This window comes from Mya arenaria, chromosome 10, assembly GCF_026914265.1.
Source record: "Mya arenaria isolate MELC-2E11 chromosome 10, ASM2691426v1".
NCBI classification, from domain to species: domain Eukaryota; kingdom Metazoa; phylum Mollusca; class Bivalvia; order Myida; family Myidae; genus Mya; species Mya arenaria.
In genome coordinates, this window is record NC_069131.1 from 13,017,684 (window position 1) to 13,040,661 (window position 22,978).

Sequence of the window (22,978 nt, forward strand, 5' to 3'; positions counted from 1 at the left end):
ACAATTATAAACGTAATTACCTGGAAGTTGTTGACGACCAGGGTGGAAAGTCCGTCAACATATGGGCCCAGGATGTTGTGCTCTCGCACCTTCAGATTCTGTTTGTGCCTGAAACAAGCAGGGAAACAATCATTATGATTTGTATAACATGCAGGGAATAAATAATTATCATTTATATAACAAGCAGGGAACCAATAGAATAGATAGAGGTAGACATACCTAGTAATCTTTTTTAATGGAAAAATACGGAAAAAAAACTGCGAAAAATAAATCAATTGTAAACTATGTGGTACGTCAGTTAGTAAGTTTCAATGCATTGTACACATCGATACCAAGTTTATGTCAGTTTTGGTCAATTTTCTTTTTTTTGCTATTTCATCATACGGAGTGCAACCCCTTTAAGAAAATGTACATGTTTCTGCATGTTTTAACTTTGGAAGTCATTTATATGCATTTCAAGGTACTTTCTACTAGTTTTGATGCAAATGTTCCAGCAAAAAAACAAATTTTACAACTTTCATAAAAAAAACCTTAAACTTAGTCTATCTTTATAAAAAAATATTTTTATTTATACTGCCTTACCCGTTAAATTTATAATGAAAAATCGAAAAAAAGACCATTGAAAGGGCTTGCGGGTATTTTTGTAATTGAGTCAGCTAGCAAACATCAAATCAATTTTTTTATTAGTAGTGGTCTGATAAACAATTTATAGTTACAAACATAATTTCAAACTATCTACTTGGTGCATCGCTTCAGGTAAAGACAACTGTATGAAAGTACACTGTAATCTTGACATGACTTTAGATCATGATATCACATATCAGTACGTTGTCAGCCTTCACAATCACACTTGGTACAGGCTCAAGACCACAGTTATCTGCCCCCCGTTGACCAAGATCCGGATGTGAATACAGAAAAAAAGAGTGCTTGTGTTCAGGTATCAATATTTTATTAAAATTGAATGAAAAAGAAGCAAAAAATGTTCTTTTTGCAGAGAACTTGACTGAATTTGACACACTATTGCAGAAATTGATAGTTTTCAATGTAAATATTGGAAAAATCATAGCTTGTGGAAGTCTGAAAATTAGTTGTTTGTAGCCGATTGACTCCCTGGCGGAAAGGTTATGTATTTGAACTCAATTTTGACAGTCGGGTCAATGGTCAACATGGTGTTTTCTTGTGATTATATTTTGTGTCTTGAATTGTTCTAGAGATGCCATGTCCTTGTTTTTCAATTGGGGTGTGTATAAAGTCAAAAGCCAGGTTAGTGTCTATATGAAACATATAGTAAAAATAACTGTGGTCTCACGCCTGATATAGAGGAAGCTTTTGGAGAGGTGGCCTATTTTAAATTGTTATAAATTCTTAATTTATAAGCTATCTGGTTGAAATTTGGCCAGTTGACAGTGCTTAGCCATAGAATATTGGTGTTTGAGTATGAAATGTGAAAATCTTATATTACATAATATAAATTAATAATATATAATTTTCTTATATATTTTTGACATTTTAAAAAAAAACTACTTTCACTTTCAATTTAATGTTTGGAAATAGTGCCAAATGATGGTAACTAATGAATGAAAGCCTCACTTTCAATTCCAAAGTATAAATGGAGGGATTTTTTTAACATAGGAAGCAGACCCAGGAGGAACTGTCTGTTGAAGAACCCCCCCCCCCCCCCCCCCACCAAGCTGCCCACCAGAGGCTAAGCTGTACTTGGTGTTTGCCAACATGCTGTAATCTGTAAGTACTTCAAGATAATATATTAGAAAATGGTATCCAAACTGAAGTACAAAGTGAGACAGTTTGGTCATAAAAGCCCATTGAGACTGTTTGTTCCATTCCTAAATGAATTTCTTTCATGTTGTCAATCATTTCTGATGTGGCTTTGATAATAATATTATTTTCTAATGAAACTGCTGACTTGTATCAGTCTTTGGTCTGTATTGTGCATCTATTCACACATTTTGTTTGCTCTTTTAAGCAAACATTACATTAATTGCAAATTCTATAAGCAATTAATCAAAACTTACTGCACATAGGATGCAGAATGATGTTTTATTTAGTGTGCATATGATTTTCAGCTTATGGACAAGAAAACATCTACTGTGAAATCATTAATGTTCGTGGGGCATTAATGTTCGTGGTTTTCGTGGGTTAGGTGATCCACGAATTCAAGATCCCACGAAATATAAAGCCTTTATTCACTTTTTCAATTGCCTTGTTACGTACATACTCTAGTATATTCTTTACAGAGGTCGCAGTATACAGTGTTAAAACCTGTCTCACTGTATAACTTACGATCATTATTCTGTTAATATATTATAACTGCCTTTAACAAATAATGAACCAAATCAATTAAATGTGTTTTATGCAGCAAACGACAGTTATAAGCACGTGTTTAAACGTGTGCTGTTAATGAAAATCTCCAAGTTTACAAGATGTGCGTGATCAGTGTCCATACTCGATTTCTTTATTATAAAATAATTAATCGATTACTAGTATATTGAAGGTTACTAAGCACCGAACGTGACAATATACGCACCTTTTCGGTGTTTTCACAGTTTGCAAAATTCTTAATTGGCATTCAATGGCTTCCCCTATCTGTATTTATGATCAGGGTACATCTTCTTTTATTACGTTTATTCCCAATTAAATCGATAAGTGACATGGGTATATGCATTAATTGGCATGTCATAACTTATTAGCGAGTGTCATAAACCGAGTGACGTAGAAGACGGAAATTACGGGACAGCACGTAGATATTATGCAGACGATCTAGGATGATCGCATCTTCGATTTTTTTTTTCAAAAATGAAAATCCACGAATTCAAGTACCCACGAAATTGTTTTTTTTCGGCAAACCACGAAATTTCATGCCCACGAACATTAATGATTTCACAGTACTTTAACAATCACAGCAACACAATGAGATCCCAATTTTAAAGAAATAATGCCACCTTTCATTAATTTATTAATTCATTCTATCAATCATTCATATAAATTCATTAATTCATTCATTTATTCAGTTTATTCATTGAAAAACTTGACATTTCTCAAGGCAAAATAAATAAAAAGTGAGCAGCTTTCATAAAGAATAAAGCCTTTTCCCTTAATGCATTAAAAAACACAACCTTAATACATTATAAATGTTTTAAAAACCCTAATTTATTGCTTATTTTAATAGCCAGCCTGGTTGCTGCAGCCACAGAGGAATTTTCAAGGGCAAGAACCAGTGCTGGTAAAACTGTGGTCTCGTGTGGTATTCCATACCGGCTCTCGGCAAGGATTTTCAAGAAAGGAATACCATCTCCAAGTAAGAAGAAATTCTAAGCATGTCTGGTTTGAATGCTTGCAAAATGCATCTGGGTACTCAATAAGATGAGATTTACCTTTGAGTTGTTAAAAACTGATTGCAAAATGTCCAAAAGACTATATATTCTATTAAACTTGTCCTGAAAATCTTTGAATTCATGAACTTTTCTGCATATTTATCACATTTATGACTATATTAAAGGTTGTGTATGCTTCAAATGAATGTTTACAGGCCTTTTTCAAACTTTAACAGTAGTGGCTGATAGTTTCATTTGTGTAAAACATTGCTTTTGTGTCTTGCTTGCAGATCATGATGTGCCAATAAGCTCCAGTTAGCTGCGGCCTTTTCCCCAGGCGGTAGTCCTGCAATCTGAATCCAGGAGATGCAGCTCTGAATCCAATATTTCAGAAGAATGAAGATGTCAGTCAACTCTCAGGGATGATAACAGAGCCAAGTTGCCAATCCTGAAAATGTCTGCGTGGGGTTCAGGGGGCCGCTCAAGGCCCCCGATGGGTCCAGGGCAAAGCCCTGGTGGGGGGACGAGGGGGGCAAAGCCCCCCGAAGCTTTCCGTTTTTCAGGGATTCTAATACCCTTTTTTGCCTTATAATAGTGTTCAAGGAGTACACCTTTCGGTTTGGTAGATATAATTATGTTCAACACGAGACATCCACAATCAGAACAATTATCAGGTATCTTAGCAGTGAAGTTTAACACCTTTGTCTTTAAACAAAGTTAAATTTACTTTTTTTACCTGAAGTCACAGGCATTAGACATGTACCTGACATTTTAGTTCAGTTGCCACTTCCCATAAAACTCAACTGGCTATGATCAAATGCCTGTGTATGAACAGTCTACACTGTGGGATGTTTGATTTATAATAATGAACAACATATCAATTATCATGCTTGCAAATGTTTATTGTAAAAGTGTTATTAATTCAATTTTTATGTATCATAAGAGTATTTATTCCATTTTCTGGACATTTGATGAGAATATAATGTTATTAATTAATATATATATTATTCCAAGTTATATCCAAGTGGGACTTAAATGCTTTGGCAGTGTAGCCGTTGTGGATATGGTGGACTTTGACATATTCTGGTCCCCAAGCCAGATTTTTCCCCTCATGGTGTTACATGAGTCCAGTAGCACACAAACTAGATTGTCCCACAGCAGTTCAAGTCTCTCAAACAGGCTTTCAAATTCCATGAAAATTGATTCAGAATCAGCCCTTGTGATTTTTAAGGAGGCCAAATGTCTCAATACTATTTCTTTCTCTATAGCAGAAAAATATCTGCAACAGTTTTCTCATTGTTTGTGTTTGTTGACTTGTCTTAGTTGAAACAAAACCAAGATCCATTAACTCCTCCACATGTTCATCATTAAAATGGCTAGCCACTCCGTAAGTCATCTTGTATGATGCTGTACACCTTTGAAGTTTTAATTCACTGAGAGCTTTTGTATCTATGGCAAGTGTCTTAAGTAAGACACACTACTGTGGTGTCAGGGAGCATGTTCAGCCATAAATCCAAGTATCATGGCCTCTGGATTGAATTGTCAGTCATTGACAGGAACAACTGGATGCACTGGCTGAGGTGTCTGTTCATCCCTGACTTTGTAACCATCAACATACCTGGAAATACAAATTACAACTATAGAATTTAAATCACACTCAAACTGGGTCCTCAAGAAGTTTTGTTGAACTGTCTCAAATAGAAAATAAAATGACTGCCTCTACGTAATATATATTACTACTACAAAATATTTATTCATTTTTTTTTTAATTTGAACAAAACCAATTTCCATTTGAACCATAAAGGTCAACAGTCACTTCATATTGAGAACAATGCTTCACACATTATGAGAATAATAAAGAAACGGTTTACAGCGTAAACTTCCATCGGCCAAATAAAATTTGTAGAATAACAATCGATTATTATGACACAATCCGAATCGGGATGGTCCGAAAAAATGCTACATGCGCAAAATTCATTCTCAGTTTGATCACTTTCTATTAACTTAAAAAGAAACGTTTCGGGAATTTCTCTTAAAAATAAATGCCAAATACCCTTAAAATCGACGAATCGATGTTTTTAGAAGTTGGCGGTGGTCGTTTTTTTTTTCCAATTTTCCAATACCCGTTTATTCGTCTTCGTCGTCTGTCATATCCGGATACGACCATCCGGATACTGTCTTCTAGTCCCATCGGTAATTTCCGTAATCACCGGATGCTATCTTAACCAATCATATAGCTCGATTGCCAAGACATAAATAGGTTCGTTAATTTCCGGCTTTACACTTCCGGAAAACTCACCTTTCGTACCCATATTGTTCGAACTGAGCTCGAATCGCTCCCTGTACCCCCCCCCCCCCCCTAGAAAAAAACTCAACGGATTTACATTAATCTCAAAATCGATCTGTGAGGCCTTAAATCCGGAATTCCGGATTTTTCCGGAATTTTATCATCCCTGACTCTGTAGTACTTGTTTGTGTGTAAATGATTCCAATGAGTGAGATTTATAGCAAATCAGGTGTAAATAAGCATCTTATAGACAATGGTGAAGTGCTGTACTCTGAATTTAATGCCAAATCTAGCCTTCAAAACAGATTCTTAAAGTAATTTTTTTTTTAAAATGGGCATAATAATGCTATATCTGCATTTTCTACATCATGTAGCCACCTCATACATGAAAACACTAGCAGTTGTCATGAATCTTTAAGTTTTGGTGTGTTTTTTTGCCATTTCCTTTGTTGCGCCATTTGTCCCAGAAGCCAACAATTTGGCATATAGTGTTGTTTAGACTGTCTATTACCACATGATCACTAAATTTCTTGTGTTAAACTGAACAGTTCTGTTACCTTTGTATATAAGTGGACCAGAAAAGCAAAATTTTGACAAGTTGAGGCATTTCAGTTTGGCTCTATGTCATTTTTTATATAAAACACTAAGCCGATGAAGTGGAAAAACCTTATTTTGCTTAGAAAAAAATCTTAGTAGGCAGGCCATTTTTGTGGTGCTGTTCTATAGACACTATTAAAAGCTACAAGGAAAACTTTACTTGGTCAAATTATTCCAATGCATAAGGAAATAATGGCTCTTCAAAGGTTTGCGGCTTAACATTTGAGGGAAATGGCTGTTTCTGCTTTTTATGAAAATACCACAGGTGCTAATACTTGTCTCATTTATTTAGTGTTTGATATATCATTGGCAAACTTCCAGTATGTGTTGCATATAGCCTGAAGCTGAACTATAGGAGTTTTTAAGTCTGTTTCTGAAAAAATGTTGCTTAAATAGGCTCAAGACCACAGTTATCTGCCCCCCGTTGACCAAGATCCGGATGTGAATACAGAAAAAAAGAGTGCTTGTGTTCAGGTATCAATATTTTATTAAAATTGAATGAAAAAGAAGCAAAAAATGTTCTTTTTGCAGAGAACTTGACTGAATTTGACACACTATTGCAGAAATTGATAGTTTTCAATGTAAATATTGGAAAAATCATAGCTTGTGGAAGTCTGAAAATTAGTTGTTTGTAGCCGATTGACTCCCTGGCGGAAGGGTTATGTATTTGAACTCAATTTTGACAGTCGGGTCAATGGTCAACATGGTGTTTTCTTGTGATTATATTTTGTGTCTTGAATTGTTCTAGAGATGCCATGTCTTTGTTTTTCAATTGGGGTGTGTATAAAGTCAAAAGCCAGGTTAGTGTCTATATGAAACATATAGTAAAAATAACTGTGGTCTCACGCCTACAACCAGGTATAAGGGTAAAAAAATGCTTATGGTTGGTGAGGCCTTTCCTGTGTCAACTTCAGCTATGTTCACAAATGAAATGGTTTCTTTCAGTCATTACCAATCATAAATATTATGGTTTCATTTTATTGAACGGAAAGGCCAGACAGCGTTGGAAAAGCTCTTATTATAAAATAAATGGCTATGTGAATAATTAAGAAAGTAAACTAGTGATTAAATAACAGCATTTTAAGCGATAAACTACTGAAATCCACATAAGATGTGCCCATTGAATGCTATATAAAAAGCACAAGAAAGACAACTTAGTCATGACATACATGTATTTATCTCCCTTGAAGGTGACAATTTAGTGTGTACAAAAATCAGTAACAATGTTTTACTAAAGCAACCATTTGAGTTGTCTTTCTTTCAATAGATGTCTGCTGCTAACATTTGAATTTTGTGTCCCTGCTTGGAGACTATGCAATGCGATCCTACGCTCGGGTCAGAAATAACAAAACAAAGTACTGAGTAAAACAAACCATCAGGTAACTACTAATATTGCATACTCGAATAATATAATGTAACATTGATTTACTTCTGCATCTTGTTAATTAAAATGTTCAGTTTTTTATTTATTGCTTCAATGAAAATGTGTATGTTTGTATTTTTGTTTGCATATGCTATAGGTATGTAAGTACCAGTGAATGCATTATTGAAATAAATGGTTAAAATGGTATAATGTGACCATGTATCTCTTACTGTTCTTTTACAGGTATCACATACATAACAGTGGCAGTTAATGTTATGAGGATTGAATGTCAAATTATTTCTTGGGATCTTCAAATCACGTGCAAGCAACAAAACCCACAAATATGAATTATTTCAGAGTAAAGAGTTTTAACTCATTTTTATAACTTTACAAATATTCAGACACCAAAAAATGACGAAAGTTCAACACTAATCTGGAATCCAATAGTGTAGTACAATTTAAAAACATAATAGCTAAAATCATTTTTTAACCAATGAGATGACGGAATTTTTATTAAAAATTTATCTTCAAAGTGATAAACATTTCATAATAATTTATAAAATTCAATCAATCCTACCTTACATTTGACAATTTTTTAACAACTTTTAAAACTAACCTATGTTATTTGAAAAAATGCTGAATTTGAAAAAGGGCCTCAACACTCACATTTTTGAGATAGAGGCTCAGATAAGTATTTAAGCTATATTCAGATCAATTTATTACAGTGTAAAGATGGTTATACAATATAAATGGTAATATAAAATACTCATTTTTGAAGACTGGTTTATACCTGAGGTTAGTATAACTTAAGTATTGTACTTAAAATACAGTGTACAGTCTGCAATCTTCATTTTAAGTAACAAAAGGAAATTTTATCAATATTTAAAGTCATCAATTATTTTTACTGTATTTGTGAATGTTCATAGTTTATAGTACAATTCTTTTTCGTATAAAGACTTAGTATAGGTTTTACCTGGTATAAGGTGTGCATGCGCAGAGCACTTTTTTGGTTGTGACTTTCCCATTTAGCACATGTTATTGTACAAATTATGAGTAAACTAAAACATGACAAAACTTGATAAACTGATGTTTAATATTTCCCAGCATGGAACTTGAATCAGATGACCTACATGCTGTATCCCTGGGACTGTCCAGAGTGCTTGGGGACATCGGGGTAACCAGACAAATGGTTCATAAACGGAGGAGAGCTTGGCTTGCGAATGAAAAAATTGAAAGAGCATTGTCAAATTTTCAAGAAACTCATGAATGTTTTAAGTTTGGAAGTCAAAGCGAAGGCACGACAACTCTAGGAATGGAGTCAGATATAGATACGCTAATAAATGATTTTTCGACACCTGTACTGTTCGACATGTCTGAGAGGCAACAAGGGAAGGTGAACCTCCTGGTGCTGAAAGATGAGAGCTTCCCACCCCAACACTGCAAGCTGCAGGTAATTGGGGGATTTCTTGAACTGCTATGCACCATTAACATGCTGAACTATGTACCAATGGGTGTGGAGGTTGATATGGGGGGAAGATTGCTTTTAAAAAATACTTGTTTTGATGCAGAAATAAAAGAACAGTTTGCAGGGCAATATATTCAGCAGGGACCATCAAGAAGTTACAGTAAAGAAATGGATATTGTGAGAGCTTATCATTCTGCAAGCTTGCCTGAGGAGTGTCAGTTTCTCTTTCAAAGACCACGGCCCGGACACTGGCCCAGACTTGAGATACTGGAACAGGCTAAAAAAAGTGGAGTATTCCTAGTTCCACAGGGACATGCTGAAAGTTGTCGTCCAGATCTGGAATGGCGGTTTTCTACTTCTCTTATGGAAAGATTACTTATGTTCGATTTATGCATTATCAAGATAAAGGCATATGTGTTCCTTAAATTGCTAAGAAAGACCTATTTCAAGCCTATTTTTGACAACCGTTTAAGCACATTCCACTTCAAAACCACCCTACTGTTCACTGTAGAAACCTACCCGCCTGAAATATGGAAAAAACAAAACCTGCTACAATGTGTAATTTACTGCCTTACTACACTAAAGCGCTGGTGTAGCATGCACTTCTGTCCACATTACACCATCTCTGGGGTAGTGGCATGCACTTCTGTCCACATTACACCATCTCTGGGGTAGTGGCATGCACTTCTGTCCACATTACACCATCTCTGGGGTAGTGGCATGCACTTCTGTCCACATTACACCATCTCTGGGGTAGTGGCATGCACTTCTGTCCACATTACACCATCTCTGGGGTAGTGGCATGCACTTCTGTCCACATTACACCATCTCTGGGGTAGTGGCATGCACTTCTGTCCACATTACACCATCTCTGGGGTAGACTTATTTGTGGGGAAACTAAAGAAATCTGAACTTTCCCGTGTCTCAGCAATGTTATCGGCCATGATTGAGAACATCAGGCATTATGTGGTGAAGGTTGAGGTGGACCAGGTGGGGGAAAGATTGTTGATGTACATGGAAAACAGACCCTCAAGCATGCAAATAAAAAGAAGAGGCCCAAAAGGGCCTATGCTCTACTGGCATGGCTTTTGTGGTCATATCAATCCAGAGCATGTATGTATGGGTAAAAGGCAACAGACATATGGTTTATGTTTTGTGTTTGGCTTACCTGAAAACGTAGCACGTTCAACATCTGAGCCCAGAAAGTATTGTAAGCAGATTAGTTCCATGAACTATTTTAATATGTGCCAAGTAAAAGTCATCTGACAAAAAAAAAATGCTTTCAAAACTGTACTCATAGTAAAAATTTCTGTAGTTTTAAAAGTTAAAAAAAGTTGGTCAAAAGGTCAAAGTCAAGGGCATCCTAGGACAACATTGATCAATTTGAACAAACATTCACAAGCAATTGTGCTGAGATGGATCCAACGAACACACAAAAAGATTTTTAAACCTTTCCAGATTTATGTTTACCAAACCTGTGAACCCTGGGTGTGGCCAGTAATGACACCAGGTGCATAACTTAAACATTCACAACCAATTTTGTTAAGATGAATGCGCAAACTACAGAACTTAAAGCTAAAAAATGGCCTTTGGGCTTTCAACAAGAACAAGGCAGAGTAATTCACAACATCAGCTGCAGAAGCAAAAAGCAAATTGTCTCTCAAAATCCTAGACTTGCAAATTGTCTCCCTTAACTCTAAGACTTGAATTTACATGTACATGTAAACTTGGCTAAAAATAGAATTTGCTCATGCAGACCTGGCTAAAAATAGAGAGCATTTCTTTAAAACTTTCATGGCCCATAATCTAGGCATTCATGGGCGGATCTGGCTGGTTTTCGAAAGGAACCGAGCTCTAATGGATATCTAGATACTGTACAAGTTTCATTGAGATACAATAAAAACTGAAGACTGTATCGTGTTCACAACCAATTGTTTACAACCAATTGTTTACACAATAGCATTTTTTTATACTATCAAGGGCCATAATCTAGGTATGCATGGGCGGATCTGGCTGGTTTTCGAAAGGAACCCAGCTCTAATGGATATCTAAATACTATACAAGTTTCATTTAGATACAATCAAAACTGAAGACTGTATCGTGTTCACAAGCAATTGTTTACAGACGCACGAATGCACGACCGCACGACCGCACGGATGCACATACTACGTACACATTACCATCGCATAAGCTCTTCTGGCCTTTGGCCAGTAGAGCTAACAAGAGATTACATAAAAGCAATTGTTGAATGGGATTTAATTGATTACTTTCTTCAACGCACCTATTTATACAAGGAGAACATTTATATGCAGCGAAATGTTAAGCAAATGCTCCATAACATTGATACACTTGTAAAGGCTTACACTACTTTAAGAAAGAGTGGTGACACCTTCCTTGATGATGCCCTTGGTAGACCCATCAAGTATCTGTTTGGTTTCGCAGCCTCTGTCCGGGCCTCTGAATGTGTACGATTACATCAGCCAATAACAGTTGACATTTACAAGCAGTACCAAGACTCCCTCGACTCGGACCTGACCTCAAGCAGACTCAAGTTTGCCTCCATGTTGTACTGCACTGGCCAGTATGAAAAGGCAGCAGAAATGTTGGAGGACATTGAAGGATTGCTGCACCCTGATATGGTCCTTGCTGGTGTAAGCAAATCAAGAATGCACCATGACTATTTAACGCCCACCTTTCAACACAATGTACTAAATTTGCCAGTGTCAGAGATTATTAAAGGACATACAGCCATAAATGTTGTATTTGTTTCTCTAGAACAACCATGTGTGCCTAAACATTTAACATACGAGTTGAACAGAACCTTCCAACAGACACATGTTCAACCAAAACATACCCAACTGATGAGAAAAGTGGCCATCCTTGACTCCATCCCCTTCCTTTCCTACCTACAGTACCTCACATACAGACAGATGGGGCAAGATGGGAGGAAGCAAACAGCAAAACAGGAATTTCTTAACTTTCTGTTCAACAATGGTTATAATATTGACTACACAGAGCGTTTAGAGACAGTGTATAATATGCTGGGCCACTGCTGGGAACTGGAAGACAGACTGGACGACGCCTTGACATGCTACTCAATGTCACTACATATCTGTCCATACAATAATCCTGCCAGCTGGCATATGGGAATCATATTGAACAACATAATCAACCAATGAATATTCAACATTCGAAGTTCACAACACAAGGAATCTTGAACTGCTACTTCAGAATTTTGCAATGGAAACTACCGTATTATATCATGCATAGGACGCACTTTTTTACCTCCAATTCTCGTCTTAAAAGGTGCCTGCATCCTTTCTATGCTATTAGAATTGCTTCTGTTTTTTTCCAAGTCCATTTCAGGTCGAAAATATCGGACCGGGGAAGAACGCAGTAATAGTAAGTATCTGTACTGCGTCACCAGAGAAAACAACCGACATAGGTAAAATCACGCAAGTTAACACACGCAGAAATATATTGAATGTTTACTTTAAAATGATTAATTGAGAAATAAATTGAAAACAAACATACGAGTGTTTACTTTTTTACAAAAGGGACGCTACTCACAAAAACTCGATGTGAGTCAGCACTTTAACAGGATTGAGTTATAACGGCAACGGAAAATCGGGAAAGGAGGTAAATATCAATTAATCGTTGTTCATGATTTTAATGTTTCGATATTTTACAAAACGTTTTAAAAAATTAATAAAGGAATGTGCATAACGCAAAGTAGCATTATTGTCCCTATCAAATCTTTTCAAATGTGCGAAGGTGTGAAAAACACCCGCTGTCTGTCATTAGAAAAACATCAATAGAACAAACTATTGCGATGCTAATACCGTATGGTTGTTTGTTCGCACTCTATCCGTCGTGCCTTCCGCTGGCAAGGATAATTACCGACACGCATTAATTATGCCTGACATGTCTTTATCCGCGCAGCTACAAGCCTTATCAAAACAATCATCAGTTTTGACAATTCACAGTTTTGCAACGGTTGCAACGGTTGACTGTCATTCAGAAGGCATGTCAGAACTATTGCAACGGTTGCAACGGCTGACTATCAGTCAGAAAGCGTTTCGGGACTATTACGGCATTTGTATAAGTCTTATAATATGCGTGAATGTTCTCAAAATGTCAAGACTTATATCATTGTTGTGTACACTAAATTACCGAAATACGATGATAATTATCGAAGTACACAAGACAGTTATCAAAATATGCCTTATATACATTTTTTTTTACTTCAATATATGTTATAAATACTTTATAACTTCATTTTTTCGGCTCCGATTTTGACATTTTTCCGCTGCGTCCTATCTTATATATTAAGGGGTTTAACCCGTTTTTTCAACTATTTTTTGGCCTGCGTCCTATCTATGCTAGCGTCCTATACATGATATAATACGGTATGCGGACAAGCTTAAAGTCCACACAACTTGGAATATGAACTGTTACTTAAGAGTTTTCCAATGGAAACTATGTTGACAAGCTCAAAGTCCACACAACTTGGAATCTTGAATTGTTACTTCAGCATTTTCCAATGGAAGCTATGTGGACAAGCTCCAAGTTCACACAACTTGGAATATGAACTGTTACTTAAGAATTTTCCAATGGAAACTATGTTGACAAGCTCAAAGTCCACACAACTTGGAATCTTGAATTGTTACTTCAGCATTTTCCAATGGAAACTATGTGGACAAGCTCAAAGTTCACACAACTTGGAATATGAACTGTTACTTAAGAATTTTCCAATGGAAACTATGTTGACAAGCTCAAAGTCCACACAACTTGGAATCTTGAATTGTTACTTCAGAATTTTCCAATGGAAACTATGTTGACAAGCTCAAAGTCCACACAACTTGGAATCTTGAATTGTAACTTCAGCATTTTCCAATGGAAACTATGTGGACAAGCTCAAAGTTCACACAACAGTAGACAAAATTCAACCCACAAACCTCCAACAGACACAAAACGAGTGAACGAAATGCCACAGGACAACAAACACATCGTACATAAAATGAAATATTAGAATTAATAGATGGTATGAGTTCAATCGCCTGAAAACAATCAGTGAAAATAGAAAATCACTGTAAAAATGGAGTCATAGAGGGGCTTTTCACATAATAATACAATATAGTTACATCAAATGGCACACAGGCAATTGCTGAAGTCAGGCTGCTGTTCAAGTATTCTCACCAAAAGTTGAGCAAGATATACATATGGTACATGCACATTTTGGTTCATAGCTTCAATCTAGCCAACCAGAGCCAAGTATTTTTGAGCACATTGTTTACCTGAATGAGCCTATGTGACTAAATAGGTTATAACCTAAAAGTCCAGCTAATGAAAGCCAGGGATATGACATGTATGGTTTGATACAACCCATGAAAACTAAAATCCATCGACACTGTTGTATTATTTGTAAAACATGATTATCATTTTGCAAATATGTTTATTCATTAAGCAATTATGTAGGTTTGTCTTTACTTTTTTCACAATAATTTATGCCATATACATCTTTCGAATTTCTGTGCATAACTGTCAATGTTTTATAACTTCAATGGTTACAAATGCTACATGTTACACAAACTAATTTCCTTATTATGTCAGTTGTTGCAAATATAAATGTTAAGTTTCGCATTTTGGGTAATAAATTATCTGTACAATTTTTTTACTCTTTTTTATTTATTCATTTCGCCACCTAAGAGATCTACGGAAAAATTCTGAATAACAATAATGCACTGCAGGGGAGTATGTACCGTATTTTCTCGACTATAAGACGGGGAAATTGGGTCCCGATTTTTACCCCCAAAGTAGGGGACCCGTCTTATAAGCGAGTCGATAAAATATTAAAAAAGGATTTAAGTAAATATCAGTAAAATTTTACATAGGGTATTCGTCTATCCAGTATAATGTCTGCTGATAATAAGTATGGGGCAATTAAGTAAACAACAACACGAAATCTCTTCACCGCGCGTGCTCTGACGTCACACAGTGTACCGTTATATCTGCATTTTTTCTCATGGCGCGTGTCAGTATAATTAGTTTGACAGCTATATCAAATCAATAAATTGGAATCTTAATATGATGTAGGTACCTAACTGTCAATTTGATTAAGCAAACAAATGACAATGCGAATATGAATCCTTTATGTTCGTCGCCAATCAAGGGACAATATTGCCTAAAGCATTATTGCTAAACAAACACCTATTCATGCCTCGGCTTTTCGCAGTTATGTTATTGAAGCCATTTATTTTGCCGAAGAACTTCATTGGTGTCTTCAATAAAAAAATAAACTAAAACAAACATATGTTGTTAATGCTTAATTATTACAATTTCGATAAGTAACGACCTGTCCTGCAAACTTAATTATGTATCGATACTCATTTTTAACCTACCTCCAAATAGAGAGCTCACAGTTGACCGCCATTTTCTTTGAGTAAAACAAAAACAGTTACCGCGAAAGTCGATAATTGTCCGTTGAGCTTGAACATTTTTACACATTAGGAAGAATTTTAGCATTTTAGATATGCTTAAAAATTGACCCCGTCTTATAAGCGAGTCGAAACAAAAAGCACCAGATTTCATGGGCAAAGTTAGGGGGCCGTCTTATAAGCGAATCGCCTTATAGTCGAGAAAATACGGTAATGGTAAAGTTAAGCAAATATAATCAATAATAACTATTGCCTAGAAAAAAATATGGGCAGGGTACCAACAAGTTGTGAGCCACAGAAACAATGTGTTCTTTATGTTGTTTGGTCCCTGGTAATACCTACAAAGGCTGATCATAATCAAATTAAACCTAACCCTGGGTACAAGTTTAATTAACTACAGTCGAAACTCGTTATGTCAAAGTAGTCGGGACGTGTAATCGATGTAAGCAGAATTGTCTTATATAGAAAAAGAAGAATCTGGACTGGGGAAAAAGTTTGACACAACCGGAAAATTGAGATATCAGAGATCCACATAGCGAGTTTAGACTGTACTTTAATTGATCTTAACCTAAGAAATTAAATCTTGGTGTTTTCTTTGAATCACATGTAGACAATCAATTGATTGGATGCATGTCTAAGGATTAAGGATTAGCTAGAACGCGATAAGGATCCTTGCTTAATCTGGTCACCTGGTCAAACGTTTAAAGTGGTCAGCCATGAAATTATGTACCATGATTAAACAATTTGAAAAAAACACGAGTTTTGGAGTCACAAACTCATTTAGAAATGAAGGAATAGAAAGTATAGAAGGATGATATGTATAATATGCAATGAACTACACCAAAGGTTGTTGTTTTTTCAAATTAATATAGGCTACAGTTTTTTTTAAAATGAAATACATTGAAATAGTTAGTGTCTCTCTTAATTATAAATAGTGAAATGATATTCATTGTTAGAAAATATTTTCTTGCAAATGTATCCTCCAGTGTCTCAGTGTGTGTATACCAAGTGATAAATTACGTCATATATGCTACGTCGGAAGGTAGCATTTAGCTTAAAATGAACACTTAAATCAAAGATAACTTTTCTTTTACATCACCATTTTAAATGAAACAAAGCGCAGTCTATGTAGCTTAAAGAGCCCCGCATTTGTTTTATTACCGAAGTTTGATAAAGTCATTAGTTTCATCAAACACTTCGACAAACCTGTTTCCAAAGTCATGTTTTGACGGTGCTCCGTCAGACGGCCGTACTGTGAAAAGGTTTGTCAAAGTGTTTAAAGAAATTAAACTCGCAATCAAACTCTGGTATAAGGCTGAAGGCAGGGCTCTGTAAGCGGCGTAGCCTGCGCTTTGTTTCATTTAAAATGGTGAAGAAATATTGAAGTTATCTTTGTTTAAAGTTTTTTTTCAAATCAAAATAGTGCCTTCCGACATAGCATTTATGACGCAATTTTATCACATGGTATACACAAACTGTGTTTAGTCCCTACAAAGTAATCCAATGTTTTGTACAACTATGTAAGCTATGATTTATTGACATAATATAATCTCTATATTGGACAATTAAAGAGCTAAATGACAACCAGCACCATGTTCATTACAGCACCAAACTTACCCCTTTAAATCCAGCAGATCATGGACCTTTTCATTGTAAATCTCCATGTACGAGACCTCCATTTTAAAACCAGTCGACTCGTTCTCCCGCTTGGCAATTTGATCAAACAGAGCGTCACACAGACGAGGGATAATGCCTTTCTCCTCCATAGTACCCATCATTGTATAAGATTTTCCGGAACCTGCACAGAAAATACAAGTTAACGCACCCAATGGGCAACAATATTAAAATATTATTCATTCCAATCTAACATGAGCACTGACTACCGTAAATGACTGGGTATAAGACGATAGGGGGTATTAGACGCAGGGAAAAAAACTGTGAAAAATCTGAGAAAAAAACTTTTAATCTATGTTTTTGGTTAAAAGACGCATAGAAAAAATGTCAAAATCGTCCGGCATTTTCAGCCATCATGTTTGTTGACAGTGACAAAAAACATTTTTTCGTGAAAATGGCGATGGTTATCTTTAAAACCATACAGTCGAGAATGAAAAGTTATGTTATGCAAAAAATATTTTGACAGTGCCCAACTTTGCTTTTTTATATGTAAGTTTGATTATTGTTTAATTCAATTTATTATTCAAAATAATATTGAATACCGTAATTCACAAGAGTATTACGCCTATAGATGTGTAAATCCTTCATGAAGTTAATTAAAACACCATTTTATACATGCACTGAACTGAATAAACACATTCTATTGGCTTCAGATCAAAGAGTCACACTGTGTGACGTCACATAACTTACAGTTATACCCACGAGGATCTCGTACAAATTTTTTTTTTGTCACTGTCAACAAACATGGTGGCCGAAAATGCCAGACAATTTGACATTTTTTCTATGCGTCTTTTAACCCAAAACATAAATTAAAAGTTTTTTTCCCCGATTTAGCACATATTTTTTTCCCTGCGTCTAATACCCCCTATCGTCTTATAACCAGTCTTTTACGGATTTATATGAATATTTTTTTTATGTACACATGTTTTGAACTTGTCGTCATTTCGTATGATATTCAGCCACATGAGTTTATGATCTTCTAGTAAATAAATGTTGTGTTCTATTCAAAAATCTTAAAGCATTTATGAACAATGGCTTCCACACTGACAACAAGGCTATTACAATAGCAAACAAGTTTTATAGTAAGAAAATTTATTTCTTGTTCATAAAAAAGCATCAAAGTCCTGACTTTGAGAAACGAAACAACCCACAGATAAACCTTTATACAGATAGAAAACAGGTCCAGATAATATATGTTAATGATAGTCTCTGCAACACTTGTGCCAAATTTCATGCCTTTCCCATTTTCAGTTTTGGCAAATTCCGGGACAATTTCACTGGACTAAGAGTAACCCATGCCAATAATGCACCTGTTTGTCCATATGCGAATATACAGCCATTGTATCCCTCAAACGCTCCCTGTAACACGGGCTCACCAAGGCTCTGGAAAACCTCCTGCTGGCCTGAAATACACAACAAACTTGTTACAGATACATCATACATTAACAATACAGTTCATGATTAATACATGGCCTTGGAACGGTCAGTGGCTTTTTTCTATTATCAGTAGGTGTTAAACCAGTTTTTGAGTACTGAACTAAAGACAATAAAGACATAAAAGCAGAAGTAGCAAAACCTGTGCTTGTACTTTAAAGATGGTCTAAAGCTACTTTCAAGGGGAGAGCACTATGAATGTACACATATTTAGTATCACAAACATTTACTTCCCTTGGAAAATGATCCCACAATGATTTTAAGCTTTTTTCAACAGCTAATCAACTGATGCACTAGTGAGCCATATACCAAATGTTCAGGGTAAAAATGTCAAGACAGGGTTTTCTCTTGGGCTTGTGGCGCTGACGCTGTTAACGGGTTTAACTAATTACATCCCTAGTGGCCTTAGCCCCATAGTTTATACAAAAATAGTGCCTTTAATCTTGTGAGGGGAATGAAATTTCCAGGAAGAGATGTCTATAAATTGCCCCAGTTATAAGGAAAATCTTGTTAGATATTTAAGGAGATGACCTTGCCCTCGAGGGCAATCATAGAGCATGGACCTAGACTAATAACCGTGATAACTCTTTTTTTTATGATTTTTTTTTGTGATTTTCCCCCGTTCTCCATAGAGATTTCTAATAAAGATTAATGTTCAAATAACGACAAATATTATTCCTACTAGTTTTATACAATCCCATTCTCCATTTTATATTAATTTCATATATATCCAGTCAGTCCATTTCATTCTATGAAATATAAGAAAATATATTCGAGGTCCTAATATTAAATTTGATATACTCATTGCCTACAGTTTCTAAAGTACTCAGTCACTGAAATTAGACTTTTGAATGAACAAGCCCAAATTCTTGTAGTATTGCTTATCATCAACTTTTTTAACAAGCCCTTCTATATAAAATTCAAATATTTTGCCAGTGCAGGACTTGCGAGCTTGTGTTAATTTCAAGCATTGAGTACACCGTTAATTATTAAAATAATGATAAAATAAACATAAACTTCTTTTACATAATCAACTTATTGGATAAAAGATTGTGTACTACTAAGGAACATGTTGTTTAGTTGTGTGTAACCGTGATCGATAAATACTCATGTACTGTTATGAAACATACTGATGTTCATGATTAATCTGATAATTGAGTCGCGCATCAGGCAATTTTATATTGGAACATTGATGGTAGGCTGAGCTATTGAACGTTAGCGAATCAGAATGTACATTGAGAACAACCTCATCACATGATCCAAGTCAATCAAGTGTGATAGTCATAGCATAGAAATGAGGCCTTAAAATAAATGTTTGTTTAGGGTAACATCCCCAAAATTATTAGGTAAGGTAGGTAGGGTTGTTTTTTGTTGCTGTTTTTTTTACAAAATATACTTTGTCAAGATCATTTTCTTTCAAATACCACTATTTCAAGATTACATTAAATAACACTCACACATTGATGTTGTTATGGAGTTTTATTCTCAGTCAAAAACTAATGACCATTTACGTTTAAACAAAATTGTATTTAGGGCATAAAATAAGGACGGCAGATCTTAAAGCAACTATGCACCAGATGATCAATTTGCAAGAAAAAAGTAAATTGTCGAAAACTGTCATAAACTTTGTATTAATGTGTACAAAGCATTGAAACTTCCAAACAGAAGTACCACATCGTTTACAATTTATTTAAGTTTAGCAGTTATTTCGTATTTTTCAATTAAAAAAGATTACTGGGTATGTCTAGTAGAATTCAGCCCTTATGCATGATTGGCTAGTCGGTGTTATCACATGATATTACGGAGTTAGAGTATAGCTTAATTATGTCACCCGATTAGAGTAAGCCGGTGTAGTTCAGTGGATACAACGCTGGACTGCAATTTTGGCGACACAGGTACGACACAATTTTTTATTTACATTTTGGTACTTTTTTTACAATTATGATATCAAAGCGTACCGGTAACACATTCTATAAAATAATTGTCCCGAGATTCGTTACAGAAAAAAAATTTTTTTGGTGCCAATCTGGTGTACAGTCCCTTTAATAGGTAGGTTCGGGTTACCCAAAACAAACAATTTCTTTGTTAGGCCTGATGAAAAATAATGAAAAGCACTTAAGGAGTAAAGAAAACTATTGTATTTTACAAGCCAGACAGGCCATTTTAAATATTGTTTTTGTGAAAGCAGATGGTCATGAAAGTGTTTATAAACATTGGCTGGACTAAGAAAACCAAATTCATCACCTATATTGACAATATTTGATTTTTTTGTGAAATTTGCTTGATATATTTTTAGTTTATAACCAAAACACTAATTTGTTATGCTCTATGTAACATAATTATCAACATTTATCCATATGTCTACGATATCAAAACATCGTAGATATATCGTGAGTCAGCCATTTGTCATTTTTTTCCTCAACGTTCTATTCTGAATAAGAGCATTTTTCGTCAAGGACAGCGATTTTGAATGCCATTTAATTTTAGCATGTTAATTTTTTTTAGCCAAATAGAAGTAAAATTCAACTGAGCTGAATGTGACATCTGTACCCTATCCCGATCATACCCAAATAAGATTAGCTCCGTGCACTTGATAATTTTTTAACAGTATACATGTACTAAGGTCATTCTGATTGTTTCAAATATTGAGCTGTTAAAGAAGTTTTTAATAGGAGAAAAACAATGCCATGTCATTGCAATCAAAAAAGGACTCCAGACAAATGCACTTAAATTGTTACACCAAAAAGGATTATTATTTTTTTTTTAAATGAACATTTCATCATTCTTAGACAATACGGTTAACAAATCATATGCATTCCTTATTGTTCATACAGATGCAGATCAATATAATATCTACAAAACCGATTTTTAAATTATTAAACCAGGGTGCCCTTTAAGGAAATTATATACTCAATGTTGATATTATGTTGTGCCCTTTCTAGGAAGACATTACCATGCCATCTATCAATACTAGACAGTGTTTTTTTCTGGTTAATTTGGAGGTGAATTTCAGCCTTATTTACAATTCTAAAACATATAAATTATTTCTAAAATTTAAATTTCTTATCATTTCTTTTTTAATTTTGTTATCAAATAATAAAACCCCAATCTCTTTATGAGCTGAGGAAGAGTGGGTGTATTCTTAAAAAAACATCAATCCCTTTATGTGCTGAGGAAGAGTGGGTGTATTCTTAAAGAAACATCCATGTTGTTACTTCGCAAAATCTACTAGGCTTTCATAAAAACGTCATGAAAGCATCATGAGTGATATGTGTATTCCATTTATGCTGTGCAACCAGCCGTCTGTGGCGTGCTTTTCCATTAATAGTTTTGCATTATCTGTGCATATATTGAAAATTGTAAAATTTAACAGTGTTATAAAGAACTGCTATTCAAGGTTTATGAAAATAAGCTTACAAAAAAAGTCAAAAAATCTTATGTCGACAAAATATCTCTACATTTAATATATTTGAAAATATAGGAATCAGAGGATCAAATTATTAAGTCATAAAACAAGAGGCCCATGATGGCCTATAATGCTATACCGACATAGCTTTTAAGGTCATTTTCAATCCAGAGCATGTATGTATGGGTAATAGGCAACATACTGATAGTTTAGGGGTAGCTGTGAAAACGCTATTGCTAATTGATGCACTGACGGATCCACCGACAATGCTCTTCTGACCTTTGGCCTGGAGTTTAGTAAACTTGGGGTAATAAATCTAGAACTCATCAAAAATCAATAAACCCTCAGTCTCAGTTTAATGCATTTTATTACTATTCTATAAACATTCCCTGTTTCACACATTGTGCAAATTAGTCAGGGATATCAAAACATACACAGAGGCAAAATGACCTTATGGACATAGGAAGATTTCTACTGGAGTGATTTTCCACATGATGTAATCAGAAGCGTACAACTAAAGCACTGACAATGCATCAAACATAAATGGAAAAATGGCCAGGTGTAAAATACAGAGACAAGCCCAGCGAACAAAATCTTACTGCGATCTGTTAAATGTTCGCTTCGGGCTTATTCTCTGATAAATAACTCGGGCAATATAAAATCACCTCATTAGTTACATTATATATTAGTTATCAACAAATATTGAGGTTATCAATAACAATGAGGATATCATGAAAAATTGTTTTTTTTGAAACAGTCAAACCTAATCAGCAATTCCATTTATTTGGTAATTAACAAATTTTAAAAAGACTTCATGACTTACTTGCAAACTTGGGATTGTCTTTGTCCATGGACCAGAAGCAGTGGTCGAAGGCAAATGATTTTGGGGCCTTCCTTCTGCCCCGACCTCCCTCGCCACCACCTCCGCCCACCAGCCGACCATGCACATCTAGGGGCCTGTAAAACAAACACATAGAGTATTA

At 35.2% G+C, this 22,978-nt stretch overlaps 1 protein-coding gene across 1 annotated transcript in view; it reads right to left on the reverse strand.

The window, feature by feature from the left end:
• Positions 1-22,978, reverse strand: part of LOC128205519 (kinesin-like protein KIF13B) — a 142,316-nt gene that overhangs the window by 85,818 nt on the left and 33,520 nt on the right. The window contains exons 3-6 of the mRNA XM_052907230.1: positions 22,819-22,952; positions 18,466-18,558; positions 17,099-17,279; positions 21-108 (exon numbers count right to left, since the gene is read on the reverse strand). Of these exons, the coding sequence (XP_052763190.1) occupies positions 21-108; positions 17,099-17,279; positions 18,466-18,558; positions 22,819-22,952 (496 nt within the window). The remainder of the gene's footprint in view (positions 1-20; positions 109-17,098; positions 17,280-18,465; positions 18,559-22,818; positions 22,953-22,978) is intronic.